Source organism: Rutilus rutilus (genome assembly GCF_951802725.1).
Source record: "Rutilus rutilus genome assembly, chromosome: 5".
NCBI lineage: Eukaryota > Metazoa > Chordata > Actinopteri > Cypriniformes > Leuciscidae > Rutilus > Rutilus rutilus.
Genome location: NC_140213.1, coordinates 36393809 through 36411367, shown reverse-complemented (window position 1 = coordinate 36411367; position 17559 = coordinate 36393809). Strand labels below are relative to the sequence as shown.

The 17559-nt window shown below is 38.6% G+C and overlaps 1 protein-coding gene across 1 annotated transcript; it reads right to left on the bottom strand.

Annotated features, from left to right (window-relative positions):
* Nucleotides 1-901: 901 nt before the first annotated feature.
* On the bottom strand, nucleotides 902-12388 carry LOC311290170 (monocarboxylate transporter 13). The gene is made up of 5 exons (XM_084408496.1): nucleotides 12300-12388; nucleotides 8782-9038; nucleotides 8206-8349; nucleotides 5821-6663; nucleotides 902-1575 (listed from the first exon to the last, which is right to left on the bottom strand). The coding sequence occupies exons 2-5, from the start codon at nucleotides 9029-9031 to the stop codon at nucleotides 1403-1405; spliced, it is 1410 nt and encodes a 469-aa protein (XP_084264622.1). The 5' UTR covers nucleotides 9032-9038; nucleotides 12300-12388; the 3' UTR covers nucleotides 902-1402.
* Between the last annotated feature and the right edge of the window lie 5171 nt (nucleotides 12389-17559).

The window sequence follows — 17559 nt, the reverse complement described above, 5'->3', positions numbered from 1 at the left end:
AACAAGCATATTTAAATTTATTTCTGTTATTTAAAAAACAAAAAAAATTCCAATTTGGAAAGCCACTTATCTGTGATACACACAGACCAGCATGCAGAAAACACATCAAAGTGCAGATGTTAGGAATAGATTATTGAGAAGAAAAACAAATGCTTTGATATGCTGTAAAGATGGTTTAGCTTTGAACGGTTGCCGTTTCATCACACTGTATAAACGGAAAAGATCTAGACAGTGCTGTCTATCGTGTGGTTTTCTTCAGCAGGATGTGCCTCTGTTTTAGTTATGCCTTCATGTTTATCCCATATTCAAGATTAAGGTATTTTAAAGCTTTTGCGAAACAAAACACACTTTAATATACTGTTTCCCCCTATTTTATGCTCTATTAAACAGCTTTTAATAGGCTGTTTTAATTTCATGTGAGTCTAAGCATGTTTTTAAATGCATTATTTATTTATAATGGTTTAAAAAATGTAATGAGGAAAACATGTAATTAAAAAGGTTTCACTGTCCATCCTGCATTTCCCCTTTTCAATGTTAGAGGGCGATCAATGATAATGTTTTCTGAAACTGTGGCACGTCCTGATTTTCCTGGGTCAGCATATATTGTTGATCCTGAAACAAAATTCCTGCCTAAAAATGTAATCGTAACCCACTCATAATCTATCCCTATATAGCCCTAAACCTAACCCTACCCACAAGTTATCCCTAAAATCAGTGGGAAATGATATGAATAACACTGACGTAGAAGCACCTAACCATGGTTGTAAGCCTAAAGTTGACATAAACTGTAAACTTGTCCCTCAAATCTGATTGGTTTATTGGAATGTCGTTCCAGGATCAACAAAGATGATGATCCAGGAGCATGTTGAACTTTGTGAAATCAGGTTCTGCAAAACTGTGGGACGTATTTGACATCCAGACCAGTGGATTTTAATTTGTGCAATTTTAAGCAGACAGACCAAAATACATTTTTCATATTATTACACACAAGAAATTGCAGATATTGTTCTTGACTGTGATCATCTTTGGCTGTAGCTAAACCATGAGTCAGCTTCCATTAGTCCATTAAGGCAGTGTCTATTTTCCAGACTTACTGGAGCAATAGATCTGATGAAGTATTGCTTGCAATGGCATCATTATAGGACTACATGAGAAGACTTCCCAGAATGTTTCAGTTAGGTGAGAAAGGTCTGTTCACTTTTCCTTCATAGAATGAACAGATCAGATCAGTTTACACCATCACTTACAGATCTCTAATCATAATCTCTGCTTAACCGCGACAAACATGAATGCATTCGTCCACAGTAGTAACATCACACTGCAAAATAAACATGTGACCCTAAATGCACATTCCACACATTCCAACTCTTACTAACTTCTTCCAAAGTTGGAATTCTTGTTTTCAAATCAGATCCTCGCATCCTTTCCCGTTGTCCAAGTTGATATCTTTTCCCTTTTCCATCCCTTTTTTGTTCATCTGATGTAATACAAGCAAAAACAAGGCAGAGACGAGAAGAGCCACGCCTGCCATCAGGAAACCAGCACCATAGTCACTCATTTTGTCTATGAAGATTCCTGTAGAAACAGTAGGAGAAATTATTTCATCATTGTCAATTATGAGTTTCACTTAGTCTAAAGGAGTAAATGAATGTAAAAAAAGGAAAATGACATATAAAAAGTCATTCAAAGTCATTCAAATAAAAAACACTCATAAGAGATATATTATATATATGTTGTTTTCCTGTAATACTGAAATACTGCTATTAGCTTGCAATTAAAACACATACTTGCCCATGCAAAACTACAGAAATGTCATTTCCACCATAGTCATTTCCACTACACTGCCCTCTGTGGTGGAAATGACAGCATGTAGTGGAAACATGCTGTACCTTCAAGGGTGTTTTTAAAAAGTAATTTTTTTAAGTTAAATACACGTATTTTGCATGCATGAAATGCTGAGTATTAATTCAAAGCTGATCAGTGAAGCTATCTTCCATTTTTTCACAAAAAACTACAGAAATGTCATTTCCACCACACTGCCCTCTGTGGTGGAAATGACAGCATGTGGTGGAAATGACATTTATGATTACAAAGTACAATTGATATGGATTGCAAGAGTAGATTGACTTTGTGAATTGAGTTTACTGAGTGTGATGAGTTTAAGAGTTTTTCGAATAAATATTTCTCTAAATATTAATGTTTCTCTACATTCACGTTAATTCATTGTCATTTCCACCACCACCCTGTCATTTCCATCACCACACACATTTTTGAAAAACATTTAAAAAGTTCTCATCACACATTAAAAATGTATCCACAATTTACGAGATCATGCTCTACTTAATATAAAAATTCAAGTTATTTATTTTCTAATAAGCTCTTGCCCAAACCAATATTAAATTTCAGAGTGTGACAGGTGTACAGTTCACCATTTGGTCCTTAGGGCAGTTAATTTATCTCATTGACAAATATATAATTATTGTACATTGTGGAAAAAATGATAAAACTAGTTACAAAAATGATCTTAGACCATTCTTGAGTGACATAAGTTATTCTGTTTTTAAATAACAGCTGTATATAGAGATGTGGTGGAAATGACATTTGTTCATTGCAGGTCGGAAAAAAAGTAAAATATTAACAATTTCTCTTGTAATCTAAGTTTGTCCTCTTACAGACCTTAAAACTAGACAAATTATTTAAACTTATGAGACTGTGTTACGTGACTTTTGAACAAGTTTTTTTTATTCAACTTCACAAGCCTAAAAGTGCCCCTAGTTGAAGAAACGCCCTTGTATGCAGTTTCTAGGGTATTCTGGGAGGTTGCTTGGGCACAATAGTGACGCTTGCCTAAGCACCACTAATTAGCCTGCAGTTGTTCGTTCATCATCCCACCTCCCGTTTTTATGCCCAACCAGCTTTCTGAATGCACATTTCACTGTACATTATTTTAAACGAACAATCAATTAAAGCACCAAGGAACAGAGCCCCTATGAAGTCAGTGATGCAGTGATTATTTGAGTCATCTTTTATAATGCCACAGTAAAGGAGTTTTCCAACCCGATTAAAAGTCACTGAGAAAAACTGCAGCAGAGCTAATTTATGGTGTAATTACACCGCCGGTTATGGAGCCCAGCAGACTATACTCCTAACCTATAGTGCCTAAAAAAAAGCGTTTCTCTCCTCCCAACCATTAGTCTGTGCTCTATTTAATGGACTAAAAAACCCAAGAGATTCATATAAGGTACATTAGTCTTCCAGTATACAGATATGGACATGGTTTTGGCAGTTGATGCCTCTAAAAGGACAGATGCGGCTTTTCGGGATGATTTAGTGTTGAACTGCCTATAGCGAGGGAGAGGTTTTTGGCTGCACAGGGGGGAACTCTTCCAACTTGTGCCATGTTCAGGCAGATGTTCTTAAGTGAAAAACTGTTAAGTAAGGGCAAAATGTCATCACATTACAATACCATCTATTTGAAGTTGCCCTATCAGAGCTTATCATCTGGTAATCAATTACAGCTATTAAATGTATTGTTGTTCTTGGCTGGTAGTTTGTTTGTTGATTCTTTGGCCACTTTTGTAGCTCCGCTGATGTATTGTTGCACTACCGTTTGTGATGTGTTCCGAGCAGAGGGCACAGAAAAATTACAGCCGATGAAACCAAATGAACGGTTTAAGATTCGGTCAGGGCAGTCAAAGCGTGGCTCGCAATTGAATGGGGAAAAGCCATATATGTAGTGACCAATAATCCATGAAATTAACACAATAGCCGAGTGCATTTCTTTGAAAGGCGATGCTTTATGAGAAGATAACACAGTATTACTGTAAACTGAATCCTGTCAGGCATTAATGAGAAACCTCAATTATGATGAGGGAAGGGAATACATTAGGATGACTGATAAAGTGCTCTCTAAACAATAAAACAGGACATCTTGTGTTTGCACAATGTTAGACTGTAGAGTAACTTCAGCAAGCCATTTGTAGGTAGATGTCATAATAACCTACTCAACATATAAATAAAGAAACAAATAAATATCACAAATATAATATAATAATATTTTTTTTTATATACTGTATATATATATATATATATGTTTGTTGATTGTTTGTTTATAAATCACAAACATGATATAACAATAACAAATACAATTATTAATTATAATAATTATTAATAACAATTATTTACACATAATTTTAAAGGAGTCATAATGTAGAAATTTCACTTTTCCACGAGAATCAATGTATGTTATGATTGCATAATGATTATACACTGGCCGGGAAGCCGATATTTAAAAGTGAAGCGTTTGTTTACCTCGGGGTTTGTAAAATAGGCCACGTGCACGCGCACGAAAAAACGAGATTTTGATTTCTTCCCCTTCTTGACGTCAAGACGGGGGAGGATATACCATATATGGACACCGCAAACCTATGCCGCGGGAAGCCCGCCCCTCTCCCCCTCAGATTCAGTTTAGTTGACTCGAGAAAGATGGAGAAATCGAGTGCACACCTGAGATGCTCTGTGGGTGACTGCCACAAACAACATGCAAATGTGTTTTATCTACCAAAAACGGACGAAACTATCAGGGAACAGTGGATGAAATTCATTTTTAATGACGCTGTCCCAACAACTCTTTCAAGTGGCGTATTGTTAGGTGTGTGTGCTAAACATTTTACACCGGAATCTTTTACAAATTTGGGGCAGTATCAGGCGAACTTGGCCTCGAAGCTCCGTTTGGGAAAAGGTGCCATCCCAACCATCAGGGACTTGCCAGAAATTGAAAAGGTAAGACTGTGTTTTTATTGCTCTACTGTGGTTAACAAATAGCAGCTAACTGCTAATGCGGCTATTGTATGTAACGTTACCTTCGAGGTAAACACGGGGAATGGACTCTACGAATGCTAGCCACATCTTTCGACTTTGTTTTACACTAGCAGCTACAGTAGTGACGGTACAGGAGTCCATGCTCAGTGGCTAAAACTGTTTAAATGCAAGTATGAAAACAATATACCACTAAACATTATTAGCCAAACTCATGCAAAACATGCAGTTTGAAAATAGCTTTCAGTTAGTGGGGCTTCTGTAAGAATGTATCTGGCAATGGTGTATTTTTTCTTTTTTCTTTGGTTGTGATTACAATTTCACTAACAATAAGTACCGTCACATTTATTGAGCTATTGCAGTATTTTGTCTATGTTTTTGTACCGCTTGGAAGTAGTAAAATACATTCCTGCAACCAATCAACGCGCCCCTCATTTGCATTATTATAATGACCGTCCACGACAGCCAAAACATCGCATCAGATCTCGCGAGACAATAATGCCTTTAGAAATAAGGGTCTGAGGGGCTCTGTGTTGATTTTTTTTCCACTTTTCTTTTTTAGAAGTGCCTAAAATACTATAATAGAGCATTTGGGTATCCAAGGTAACACAACATTATGACTCCTTTAATTATATATTACATTATATTTGTGATTTATTTAAATGACACAATCAACTAATACAAAAAATTATAATAAGATATAATATAATAAAATAACATTATTCAATATATAAAAAAATACTATTATATCTTTGTTCTATTCTATTTGTACTATTATTGTTTGTATCCTTGTTATATATCTAAAAATGGATTTGTAGAAAAATGGATAATATATATATATATATATATATATATATACATATATATATATATATACATATATATACAGTATATACGGTTTATAAATATTTAAATTATTTAAAAACAAACTCAAACTTTATTAAATAATATGTGTCTGCTCAGGATAGTCACTATTGACCAAATTACTTTTAAACATCTCACCTGCCAAAGGTGGTCCAAGAAGGCCACCACTGCTGCGGATGAGCATGAAGAAACCCAGAGCACTCCCTAGCCTCTCCACCCCCACCACTTCCGCCAGTACCGTGATGTGAATGGCCACGGTCGCGCCGAACACCAGTCCGTAGCCCGCACTGAACAACGCTAGCTGGGTGAAAGTGGTAGCTAGTGGGCAGAGCAACAGAACAATGCCCAACAGAATCACTGTGACAGTCAGCTGATGGACTGTCTTTACCAGCCGCAGATTAGCCACCCACCCGAAGAGCAGCCGTCCTAACAGGTCCAGCACCGCAGAGATGGACATGAGAGCGGCTGCCTGGTACTCCTCCACTCCTTGACTGCGGGCGTACGGTACCAGAAAGAGAGCTGGAGCGAAGAAGCCAAGAGCAGCAAAGACACCAAACATTGAGTAGACCATGAAGCGAGCGTTAACAATAAGCGTGTAGTCCATGTAACTTATGATTCTGACCTTCAGTGGATCAGATTTTTTCGAGTCTGAACTGTTTTTTGAACTAAAGTCTGTGTGAGTTTGCGATAAAAGCTCCAGCTCATGATCGTCCTTCTCTACCAGCTCTTTAGAAGGAACGTGTCTGTTGAGTGGTCTTAGAAGAGCTCCGCACAAACTCAAGTTGAGTTGCAGAGCTCCCAGGATCAGCATCGCTCCCCTCCAGGAATACTGATCCACCATGAACTGGAAGGATGGGGTCAGGACGAAAGTGAGGATGCACTCTCCTGCGCTGGCCAGAGCGTTGGCCACTGGCCGTCGCTTTTCAAAGTACCAGCCCAGCATGGTGACAGTAGGGGTCCAGGTCAGGGCATAGCCGAATCCTACAGAGGACAAAACGAAAAGGACATTTAGAGCAAGCATTTATTTCTTTGACAAGTCATTCAGTTTGTAGGGTAAACCGTTGTTCAAATGCCACTGGCTAAATGGACAGCAGTATTGCAAGGTTATGTGTATTATGAACATCTAGCAACACTTACTAACTGAATACACATTTATTTTAAAACATTGTGTTATAGCAGTCATGGAACATTTCTATCATTGAACTTGACCTGCAAGTTTTGCTACTGCTGTAACTTACACACTAGACCTTTAGCATGATATTGAGCCAGTGGCCGACTACAAGACTTTTAAATTACCATTCAAAAGTTTGGGGTCAGTAAGATTTTTTTTTAAAGTATTTTATGCTCACCAAGGCTACATTCATCTGATGAAAAACCAGTAATACTAAACCAGTAATATTGTGAAACATTATTACTATTTTATTTCTATTTTAATATATTTTAAAATGTAATTTATTCCTGTGATGGGGAAACCCATTACTCCAGTCTTCAGTGTCACATGATCCTTCAGAATTCATTCTAATATGCTGATTTGGAGCACACAACACATTTCTTATTATTATCAATGTTGAAAACAGTTGTGCAGCTTAATATTTTTTTTGTAGAAATTATGACTTTTTTATATTAGGATACTTTGATGATACTTTATAAGATTAAATTATTTTGTAGCAATGCAAAAGTCTGATCAATTTAATGCATCTTTGCTGAAAAAAAAAAGAAGTATTAAAAAACAATTCGTACGAATTCATAACCCCAGTGATGGGTATAGGTTTAGGGGTAGGGTCAGGGGTAGGTCATTCGTACGAATTCATACGAATTGGGCAACTCGTAAAATATGTACGATTTAGCAAAAATCTTACGAATTCGTACGAGTAAGTTAATATGAATTCGTACGAATTAGCCACCTCGTAAAATACGCTGTGTTGGAATTACGCTAATTTCCCCTGTTTAGAAAATCTGGCCCTTAGTGTTTTATTAATCTGACAAAACCAGTAAATTTTAAGACTTTGCAGCTTACAATTTTTTCAAATTCTGCAAAATAATATAAGTGATTAATTGGTGCCTAATATTTAAATAATAATTAAGATAGAATTTAACTGATTAATGAATAAGAATAAAGCAAACCAAAATCAAAATAATTGTACTTAAAATATATGCTAATACTAAACTAAGAAAGTGGCAATAATGAATTTAACAAAATGAATAACTTACTTAAGCAAGTAATAAAGAATGATAAATTAAAGATAAATAATTAGACAACATGTGCCAATAGTGATAATAGAACAAAACAAATTTTCATCGTTTTTAACTCTAGTTTAACTCTAAAGCCTAGTGGGCAAAATGTTCTTTCTTTCTTTACTCCTACAACTTTCCTGTCTCATCATATGCCTTTCTCTCTCCCATACAGCCGCTATAATTGGCTTATGACCTTTTCAAGTTGTGAATCAACGACGAAACAAGGGAAGCGTGAATGTGTGTGTGCAGGAGCACAGCCATATGCTCTACTGCTGGCTGTGCTTTTACCTGTAAGGAACCCCACAGTTATGTACAGCTGTAGCAGATCCTGGGCATACGACCCGGCCACCATCCCAATGCTGCTCAGCAGACCCCCCACCATGACCACTGGCCGATGGCCGAAGTACGCGCTCAATGCAGAGCCTACAGGGGCTGAATCACAGACAAGCACACGGTTATGACATACTGTACCGCCAGTAGCCAAGTGCTCCGTCAGCTCATGTAAAGCTATCATACTGGGAGACATAACACAAACTCATATTTCTAGTCTCCTGCTCTGTTAGATATATTTCAGCCTCACAATGTTTAAAGGTCTGATGGTGCCGGAGAACATGAATGTGGCTCTAACAAATATTAAAAGATTACAGTGAGCTTGTGTGTTGGCATGCATCTTAATCACAAATTAGATCAACAGTGAAGATAAAGTGTGACAAAGAGTTTTTACCACATCTTCATTTTGACATTTACAAATAAATAAACATCAGTAAGTCCATGTCTGCAGCAGTTAGGAATTCAAAGGCAAAGGTTACTGAGAGTGTAAGTGAAGGGAGCCCCCTGCTGGTTGAAACTGAACTTGGTACATACCCCCAAAATGTACTGTTGCCACAGAGATGGATGTGATCCATGAGCTTGCAGTCGCTGTGGTTGCAAAGTAGTACTGGATTTCTACGAAGAACACACCAAAGGACTTGATTACACCGAATGTCAGCCCAAAGACAAGGAAGGTGGAAAGCACAATGAACCAGCCATAGCCTCCATCCGGGGGACCTGCAGGCCGAACTGTTCTTCTCTTCCCTTGTAGTTCCATTGGAAGCTCAGAAGATAAGTTCATCATCTGCCATCTAAAAAAAGAAAAACATGTTTTTATAAAAATGGAAACGCATAAATCCACACTGCCCAGTCAGCACTGATGTTCTCTGAGCCCAGTAACACAAGACGAAAGTGATATAGTTCATCAATTATTATCTCTGTGTCAAAACAGCTGAAGAATGATTAACTACAACATGCCATAATCACATTGCACCAAACTGAACTAATGTTGTGTGCACATGTTTTTTTTTTTGTATGAGGCAATGAATATGTAACCTCTGTCAATATCCCTAAGAATAGTGAACACACTGTGAACATGTTTTACTTGGCTGATCTGCACCCACAAACAGTGAGATAACTAGTTTTTCAGTAAAATTTGTTTTTACTGCCAGAATACATGGTTAACATTCAGCCTTTAGCATCTGAAATATTAGGGCAGCTGACATATTTTTCCTATTAAATAACCATTGGGGGCATACAGTGGTGTGCCCCCTCGGGACGGAGCATGTAAAAGACTCCTACCAGACACCCCACGAAACCACTGTAACATCCCTGCCACCTCTGGTGATTTGGGGGGAGCGGTTTCCAGCGAAATGTTGGATGTTCTGTCGTTTCCTGTTATCGCCCAGTACACAGAACATTCAACACCCTGATCTCTGTCAGAACGCTCAAGTTCAAGATGTTAACTATCAAGACGATCATGCCGCAAATTCAACATTGCGACTGGTTCGTCACTTTCGATCTAAAAGACGCATATTTCCACATAGAAATATTGCCACAACACAGGAAGTTCCTGAGGTTTGCTTTCAGGGGCGAAGCTTACCAATATCGGGTTCTTCCATTCTACCTAGCCTTGTTACCCCGCATACACACAAAACGCATGGTTGCACCTCTGGCTCTGGTGCGACTCCAGAGCCATCCACATTTTTAATTACATAGCTGATTAGCTGATACTGGCCCAGTCTCAAGAGCTTGCTCTTCGACATCGAGATGGATCCTTGCTCATCTTTTCTCTTGGGGGCTGAGACGCAATACCAAGAAAAGCATTCTCTCTCCTGCTCAGAGGGTAATGTGCTTGGGGGTTAAATGTGACATAACTGCGCTTAACGCTTTGTGCACTTTCTAAAATCGGTGTTTATGGTAAGGGTTACGCACTGCGGTTTTGTTCCCTGTCTCTGTGACTCAGACCCGGTTCCTCACCGTGGGTCCCACTCAAAGTGTGTGTTGATGTCACAAGATGCAAACAACAGACACTTCCCGTACAGGCTGGGGAGCGGTCTTAGGTGGCCGTCCAGCCCAAGGGATATGGTGAGGTCATCATCTCGATTGGTACTTTAATTGCCTCAAATTGATGCCTGTATTTCTGGCCTTGAAGTACTTCCTCCACCAGTTAAGAGGTTACCATGTCCTAGTGCGGATGGACAACACTGCGGAAGCCTCCTATGTACATCGCCGGGGTGGTCTGCGTTCGTGTTGTCTGAACAGACTAGTGCAGTGTGTTCTGCTTTGGGCTCAGGACAAGTTCCTGTCTCTCTGGGCGATTTATATCCCCTGATATCTCAATGTGGGAGCAGATCTACTGTCCAGACAGAGAAACTCCACCCCGAGGTAGTGAAACAAATCTGGGAAAGATTTTACGAAGCAGAGGTGGACCTCTTCGCCTCCCAACAGATAGCACAATGTCCCATCTACTTCTCTCTGAGTCACCCAGCTCCCCCTGCGCATTTATGGCCCAGAATACGCCTGTATGCGTTTCCCCTGGTTTCTCTGCTCTCGGGAGTTCTAGCCAGAGTTCATCAACAAGGGTCTTGCCTCTTACTGAAAGTGCTGTGTTGGCCGAACAGAATTTGGTACTCGGAGATAATATGTCTCCTCGACGGCTCGCCCTGGGCAACACCGGAAAGGAGAGGGACCTTCTGTCTCAAGCGCAGGGGACAATATTACATCCCCGGCCCGAGCTGTGGAACCTTAATGTTTTGCCCCTGAAGGGTACCAACTGGGGGACACTGGGCTTTCACCTGAAGTTACAGAGACTATCCTCAGGGATAGGGCTCCCTACACTAGAAGTTATGCCAATAAATGGTGTGTCTTTGAAAGGTATTGCACGGCACGTAATGCAGATCCAGTTAACTGCCAGATTGCTTCAATTTTGGAGTTCCTGCAGGAAAAATTAGCAGCAGGCACATGCCCTATCACTCTCAGGGTTTATGTGGCCTTGATTGACAGGGTGCCACTCTGGAAGAATCCTCTGTTCGCCAGCTTCGTTTGTGGGGCCAGGTGACTGAGGCCACCCGTTAGAACCAAGATCCCTTCATGGGACTTAGCTATAGTTCTTGAGGGTCTGGTTGAATCTCCCTTTGACCCTCTAGAGTCAGCACCTGACAAGCTTCTCACTCTTCTCACTCTCAAGATGTTTTTTTTCTTATGGCTATCACTTCTTTGAAAAGAATTGGGGATTTGCAGGCTCTGTCTGTCTCGCCATCCTGCTTAGACTTTGCCCCAGGAATTGTGAAAGCAATTTTGCAACCTCATCCTGACTACCTCCCTAAGGTTCCTTTCTCAGCCGTACATCCAGTCACTCTTGAGGTCTTCTGTCCTCCGCCGTTCACAATGCCGGATCAGGAGAAACTTCACAGACTGTGTTCAGTCCGTGCTCTTCAGGCCTAAGTTCATCGCACTAGCCAGTGGCGTAAGTTAGAGCAACTATTAATTTATCATGGGGGCCGAAACAGGGGGGCGGCCGCCACAAAACAGACAATTTCACATTGGGTGAGGGATGCTATTGCCCTTGCCCATGAGGTGCGCGGTCAAGCTTCGCCAGTAGGCATCAGGGCTCTATTCTTCCCGAGCCTTGGCGGGGGGTGCCCCCCTGCAGCATGTTTGTGATGCGGCAGGCTGGTCCTCTCCACACACATTCATAAGGTTTTACAGTTTGGATGTTCATGCCACTCCGGGCTCACCCGTCCTTAAATCAACATCACAAGCACATGTCTGAGACCTTTTGAGCTCACACTACACAACGTGAGGGGTCCAGACACCCCCAGTGCGGCGGCGTGGGTATTCTCATTACCATAGTGCTGAATCAAGCGTAGCATTGAGTGTAGCTTTTGAAAGGGAACGTCTCAGGTTACTTGACAGGGTTACAGTCAAGTAACCCGAGAAGATTTTTTTACATCATATTTTTTATCATGTTTCAACCAATTAAAATATAATAAGGCACTATATTCTGAATCACAGCTGAAGGAGTTGCAGTGGTTCTAGTTATTATATTCACAATACAAATGTGATCTTACCTCTCATAATATCTGTTGGCTGAAAAGACTCCTCATTCCTATTTCCAAGTTCTGTCTGGCTCATCTTCAGTGATAATGCATATCCATACTACTGTACACAGAAATGCAAAGGTCAACACAGGGAAGACGTAGAAAGTGGGAGGTAAACTGCTTGGTTGTAAAGCATTTTCATATGCATTATTGTACAATGCTTCCAGCATGTGAGTGGATCTTTTCTCTTTCTGCTGAAGGAGATACACAACTGCTGTGGCCGAGCTTCACAGGTCCTCACTTGGATGATCTCTGGACCTGAATATAAACAAGCTGTTTTGTAAATGGATTACCCTGGACAGAAATGTGTGTAGCACATCATTCTCTAGAGTGAATAATAACAAGATGTGCAGAAATTAACAATTAGTTTGAGACTAAATCACCTTTATCCTACCCTACTTTTTTAGATAGGATAGTAAAATACATTTCACTAAAGTTAGCAACCACTCCAAGCAGAGAACCACAGCTTCTTTAATTATATAATTTTAAACGTTCCCAATGATAAATATGATGAGCTTTCTGGTGCATTCAGCATTGTAAAACACGTTTTGTTAGATACACGTAAAATGTGCTTCATGTGATAGCATCTAAATTAACTGGTTTATACAAGTCAAACATATTATTTATGACTGAAAAATCCTGAATATATTAGCCAACAACAATAAAAAGTCATTTCTAAGGATCAGATAAAACTGCACAAGAACTGGACGAGAAATACTCCAAGTTATACTCCAATAGGATGTCACATAATTCCTTCTCATTTTAAGACCCCAGAGTTCCTTTAGTATATAACAATAGGATTTTGAAGATGAGATGGTCAAATAAAGAATTTTCTTCCAAGAATTTGTGCTGCTTGTAAGTTCAATACTCAGTAAACAAATCTATACATAATAGCATGCTGCCTGACTGTGGTTTGAAATAGCATTGTCCAAGGTCCTCATATAGGATTGAAACTTTTAAGAAAATATTTAAACAGTCTTTTTTTTATGCAAACCTGTAATCTTGGGCTTGAACTACTGACACTCAACTAAAATTGAGGCATAAACAGTATTTTACCCTGAGAACCAAAAACAGTCAATTAGTCTGAATCTCATCTCTCAGCCACTGCTCTGAGTTCATTGATTAGCGGAGGTCATTTAAGCTTCCTCTGATGTTTGATCTTCACTGCTTGGAGTGTTTTGAAAAACAAATTAAAAGGAAGGAAAATTAAATAAGCTCAGGGGCCAGTAAAAAACTTGTTTCATTTGATGTCTTCTCTCCCTTTATGCATGTAAAGTAGGAAGAGTTTTCTAAAACGAAGGTTAAACTGTCAAATGTGCATAAAAAACGGGCAACTTCAAATTCATTCAGCTGTAATTTTTGGCTCCTGGACAGGCACTTAAACACTATTAATTATAAAATAGATGGCGAAAAGTATTACAGAAATACTATAAAATACAGCGTGCATACAAAACAGGATGTGGATAATAAAAACTAGACCAAACATGCATGCTCATAATCAAAGTAACACTGTTTGCACTACAATACTTGTTAAACATGTTAATGTGACACATAATGTAGATGATAATCAGGGCTTGACATTAACTTTTTTTCTCACCAGCTACTGTGTCTAGTGGTTTTTCAAAGTTACCATATAGGTATTTTTAATATTATCATAATTTGGCAGCAGTCACTTTAAGACCTGACTCTGTTACATATGTGTTTTTTGTCTCAACGGTAACATAACTGTTTACGTGAATTCTTGCCAAAACTACACAAGCATTTTGACATTATTTTGAGGGCGGCTTTATTGGCGCGCACTTTGGGCACGAGCACAAATCTGCGGGAGTTAGTAAAATTATGCACAATGCGCGCAATCCCAAATAAGTTGACAAGTAGTTGCAAAGTTACTTAGAGTTAGTAAAATGTCTAAAGTTGACCATCAAAATAAAGTATTACCGATCCTGGTTAACTGGGAAAAAAGATGAGAACTCAGTTATTATGACATTGACACTAACATTATTGATTTCTACTAATGGTTAGAATTGAATTTAATCAGAATACTGAAAAGAATACATGCAGTGTAAAAGCATGAAAGCTTGATAATGTGAGTTATGAGTGAAAGTAATATTTATCTTGCATAGATAAAATTACATATTGGCTTGCATCCCTTTACTTTACAATGCTTTTATCTACCAGAGCTAAACCTGATTTCAGCATTGAAAGTCTCAAAACACGTGCATACAAATTGAATCGTCATAATAAACTGCAATTAGACAGTATCCTAATAATCAATTTTACACACAATTTATAGATACTGTAGACATAAAGTCATAAGTAGTCACTTATATCAATGACTCTTAAAATGTCAAAAGTCAATAGTTGGTAAGAATTTATTAGAGGTCTCTTATGCTCACCAAGGCTGCATTTATTTGATCAATATACAGTAAAAATGTATTACAGTTTTAAAATGTAATTTTTTCATGTGATGGCAAAGCTGAAGTTTCAGTAGCCATTACTCCAGTCGTCAGTGTCACATGATCATTCATAAATCATACTAATATTCTGATTTGGTGCTCAAGAAACATTTCTTATTATCAATGTTGAAAACAGTTGTACTGCTTAATATTTGTGTGCAAAGTCTGCAAACCATAATATATATTTTTTAGGATTATATGAACAGAATGTATATGAAATATAAATCTTTTGTAACATCATAAATGTCTTTACTCTCCCTTCTGATCAATTGAATGCATTTTTTCTGAAAAGAGATTTTGAATTGTAATGTATTTCTATAGGATAACTATAACTAGAGAAACTAATCATTTTGGTTGAACAGCACTGAAAGATAACATACATCAGCTTTGGGGTTAAATGTTGCATGTCCTGTTTAAAGCTTCATTGGTTGCATGTTCTCCAGTCTTGGATGAAATCCAATTAAAAAGGACCAACTGTCAGCTAGTTAGTTATCGAATATTGTGCAGTGCCTGATTAGCTGTGATCTTTTACTCTCTGGACAGGCATCAGGCTACCCATGGTCAACAGACCTTGGCATCTTGTTTAATGATTTCATATTCCAGACATGAATATGGACGTGTCTCATAATATAAAAACTGCAAGTATCTTAATCAGAATGATTTTCAACTTACTGGATATCACAGCAGGGATGAAATAATGCAGATTAATCTCTGTTTGGGTGCTGTGACCTGCAAGGTGTTAAACAGAAGGTTAGCATTAGCTGAGCAGAGGATCGTTCATCATAATGAGGTCTTTATGTTCAGGATCCCTCTGATAGGATGAAAATGTGAAGACACACTACATGAAACCAATTAGATAATGTGGACGAACAAGATTAGATACGTATTAATCCTCTGAATAGTTCCGACCAGTTGAGTTCTATGTTTTTACATTGTCATTGATAGAAGGGCATCCTCTTCTGGCAGTCCTTCCACTCCAGTGGCTTTCACCCAAAAAGCACAGGTGTCTTTGCACTTACCCAGATGGCTTTGCTGTTGATTACAAAACCTGAGTATCATAAAAAGACGAGAAGCCAGCCACACAGGATATCTTTGGAACATGAAGATCATCTAAATCACAATTTTACTGAAATTGCTTTGTTAGATTACTATCTCAGAAGCTTATGTTACAAGGCATATTCTTCCAGAATGAAGACAGAATGCACATCCTTTTTTTTTCTTGGATACAAAGTTGCTGGGCAATTTTGGATATAAATCAATGTAATGAAAATTAAATTGAGGTGTTATTCTTCCAAGCAATACTTCTTCCTTTATTTTTGGATTAGCTGTCCTACTAGAGAGGAGCATTCTTATCTTAAAATTAGTATGGAACACATGATAGCTTGGAAAAACCTGACCAGTCTATTCAATCCAAGAAAAACTGGTTTAGAATAGTATAAAACTGGTTTAGATATACATGCATTCTCTCTTTTTTTTGCCAATTCTAAGTATGTTAGGGTCTTTTTTTCCGCAGTAGTTTCAATTTTGATATTTTTAGGTCAAACCGTTCTTGTCTGTCAGTCATATAATGCAGGTCGATGGTCACTGTCTCAAAACACAAGCACAGAGTCCAAATTAAACAATTCCCCATCGTAAGTACACATTGATGGCCTAAGACACGAAACGAGCGGTTTGTGTGAGAAAACGAACAGTATTTATATCGTTGTTATCTCTTGAACACAGCACACGTCCAAATGATCTGACGGCGCGGGCGGGTATAGATGTATACACTAGATGTCGCCTTCGCTACTGCAGTTCATTGGAACGAAACCGTAGCCAAAGGCGACATCTATGTATATATCTATACCCGCCCGCGCCGTCAGATCATTTGGACGTGTGCTGTGTTCAAGAGATAACAACGATATAAATACTGTTCGTTTTCTCACACAAACCGCTCGTTTCGTGTCTTAGGCCATCAATGTGTACTTACGATGGGGAATTGTTTAATTTGGACGATGGGGAATTGTTTTAATTTGGACTCTGTGCTTGTGTTTTGAGACAGTGACCATCGACCTGCATTATATGACTGACAGACAAGAACGGTTTGACCTAAAAATATCAAAATTGAAACTACTGCGGAAAAAAAAACACCTACATCTTGGATGCCCTTGAGGTAAGCTAAAACATATCAAAAATTAATTTCAAAGTGAACTATCCCTTTAATTCAAATGGAATGTAAATAGCATTCCATAAAAAGTAACTAACACAATATTTTAAAAGTAACTTTCCCCAACACTGCTCATATACTGTTACTGCTTGAAATGGACTTTGTGTCATTCAAAATAAAGTCGTCTTCTAAAAAAATGATCAAATTAAAAATCGATCTGAAGACTGTTGAGCGTGTCCTAATAATTACTATATTGCAAATGTGTTTATGCTTCTAACACCGATTCTGTTCTGTTGTTTTCATCTGTATAAGGTGTGACCCCTCTGTTATCCTCATGGTTATGTTTTGGTGTCCATGGTGACCATCTGTGCTCCTCAAGAGGATTTGGTGTCACAGCACCAAAAACATCCCTTCCCCCTTATCTTAACAAAGCTTAGCATTACACACTGATGGAAAAATAACAGACTTAAAGACCGAGCAAAGTTCTGGGCTAACATGTCATGCAGTATAGGAAAAAAAGATGTCTTACCAGTAGCCATCAGGTGTGTTGTAGCACTAAGCCTCTGGTCTGCTGTGATGATGTCAAAACTCCATAGGTTAAACAAGATGATGAGAAAAGGGTGGAGCT

Bases quoted from the DNA above. Each gene is read 5' to 3' on its own strand.
- LOC311290170 (XM_084408496.1), bottom strand. From the start codon at position 9,031: ATGATGAACTTATCTTCTGAGCTTCCAATGGAACTACAAGGGAAGAGA. The intron at 8,350-8,781 runs GTATGTACCAAG...TCTGTGATTCAG, and splicing joins GGCAACAGTACATTTTGGGG to CCCCTGTAGGCTCTGCATTG. The intron at 6,664-8,205 runs GTAAAAGCACAG...TGTCCTCTGTAG, and splicing joins AACTGTGGGGTTCCTTACAG to GATTCGGCTATGCCCTGACC.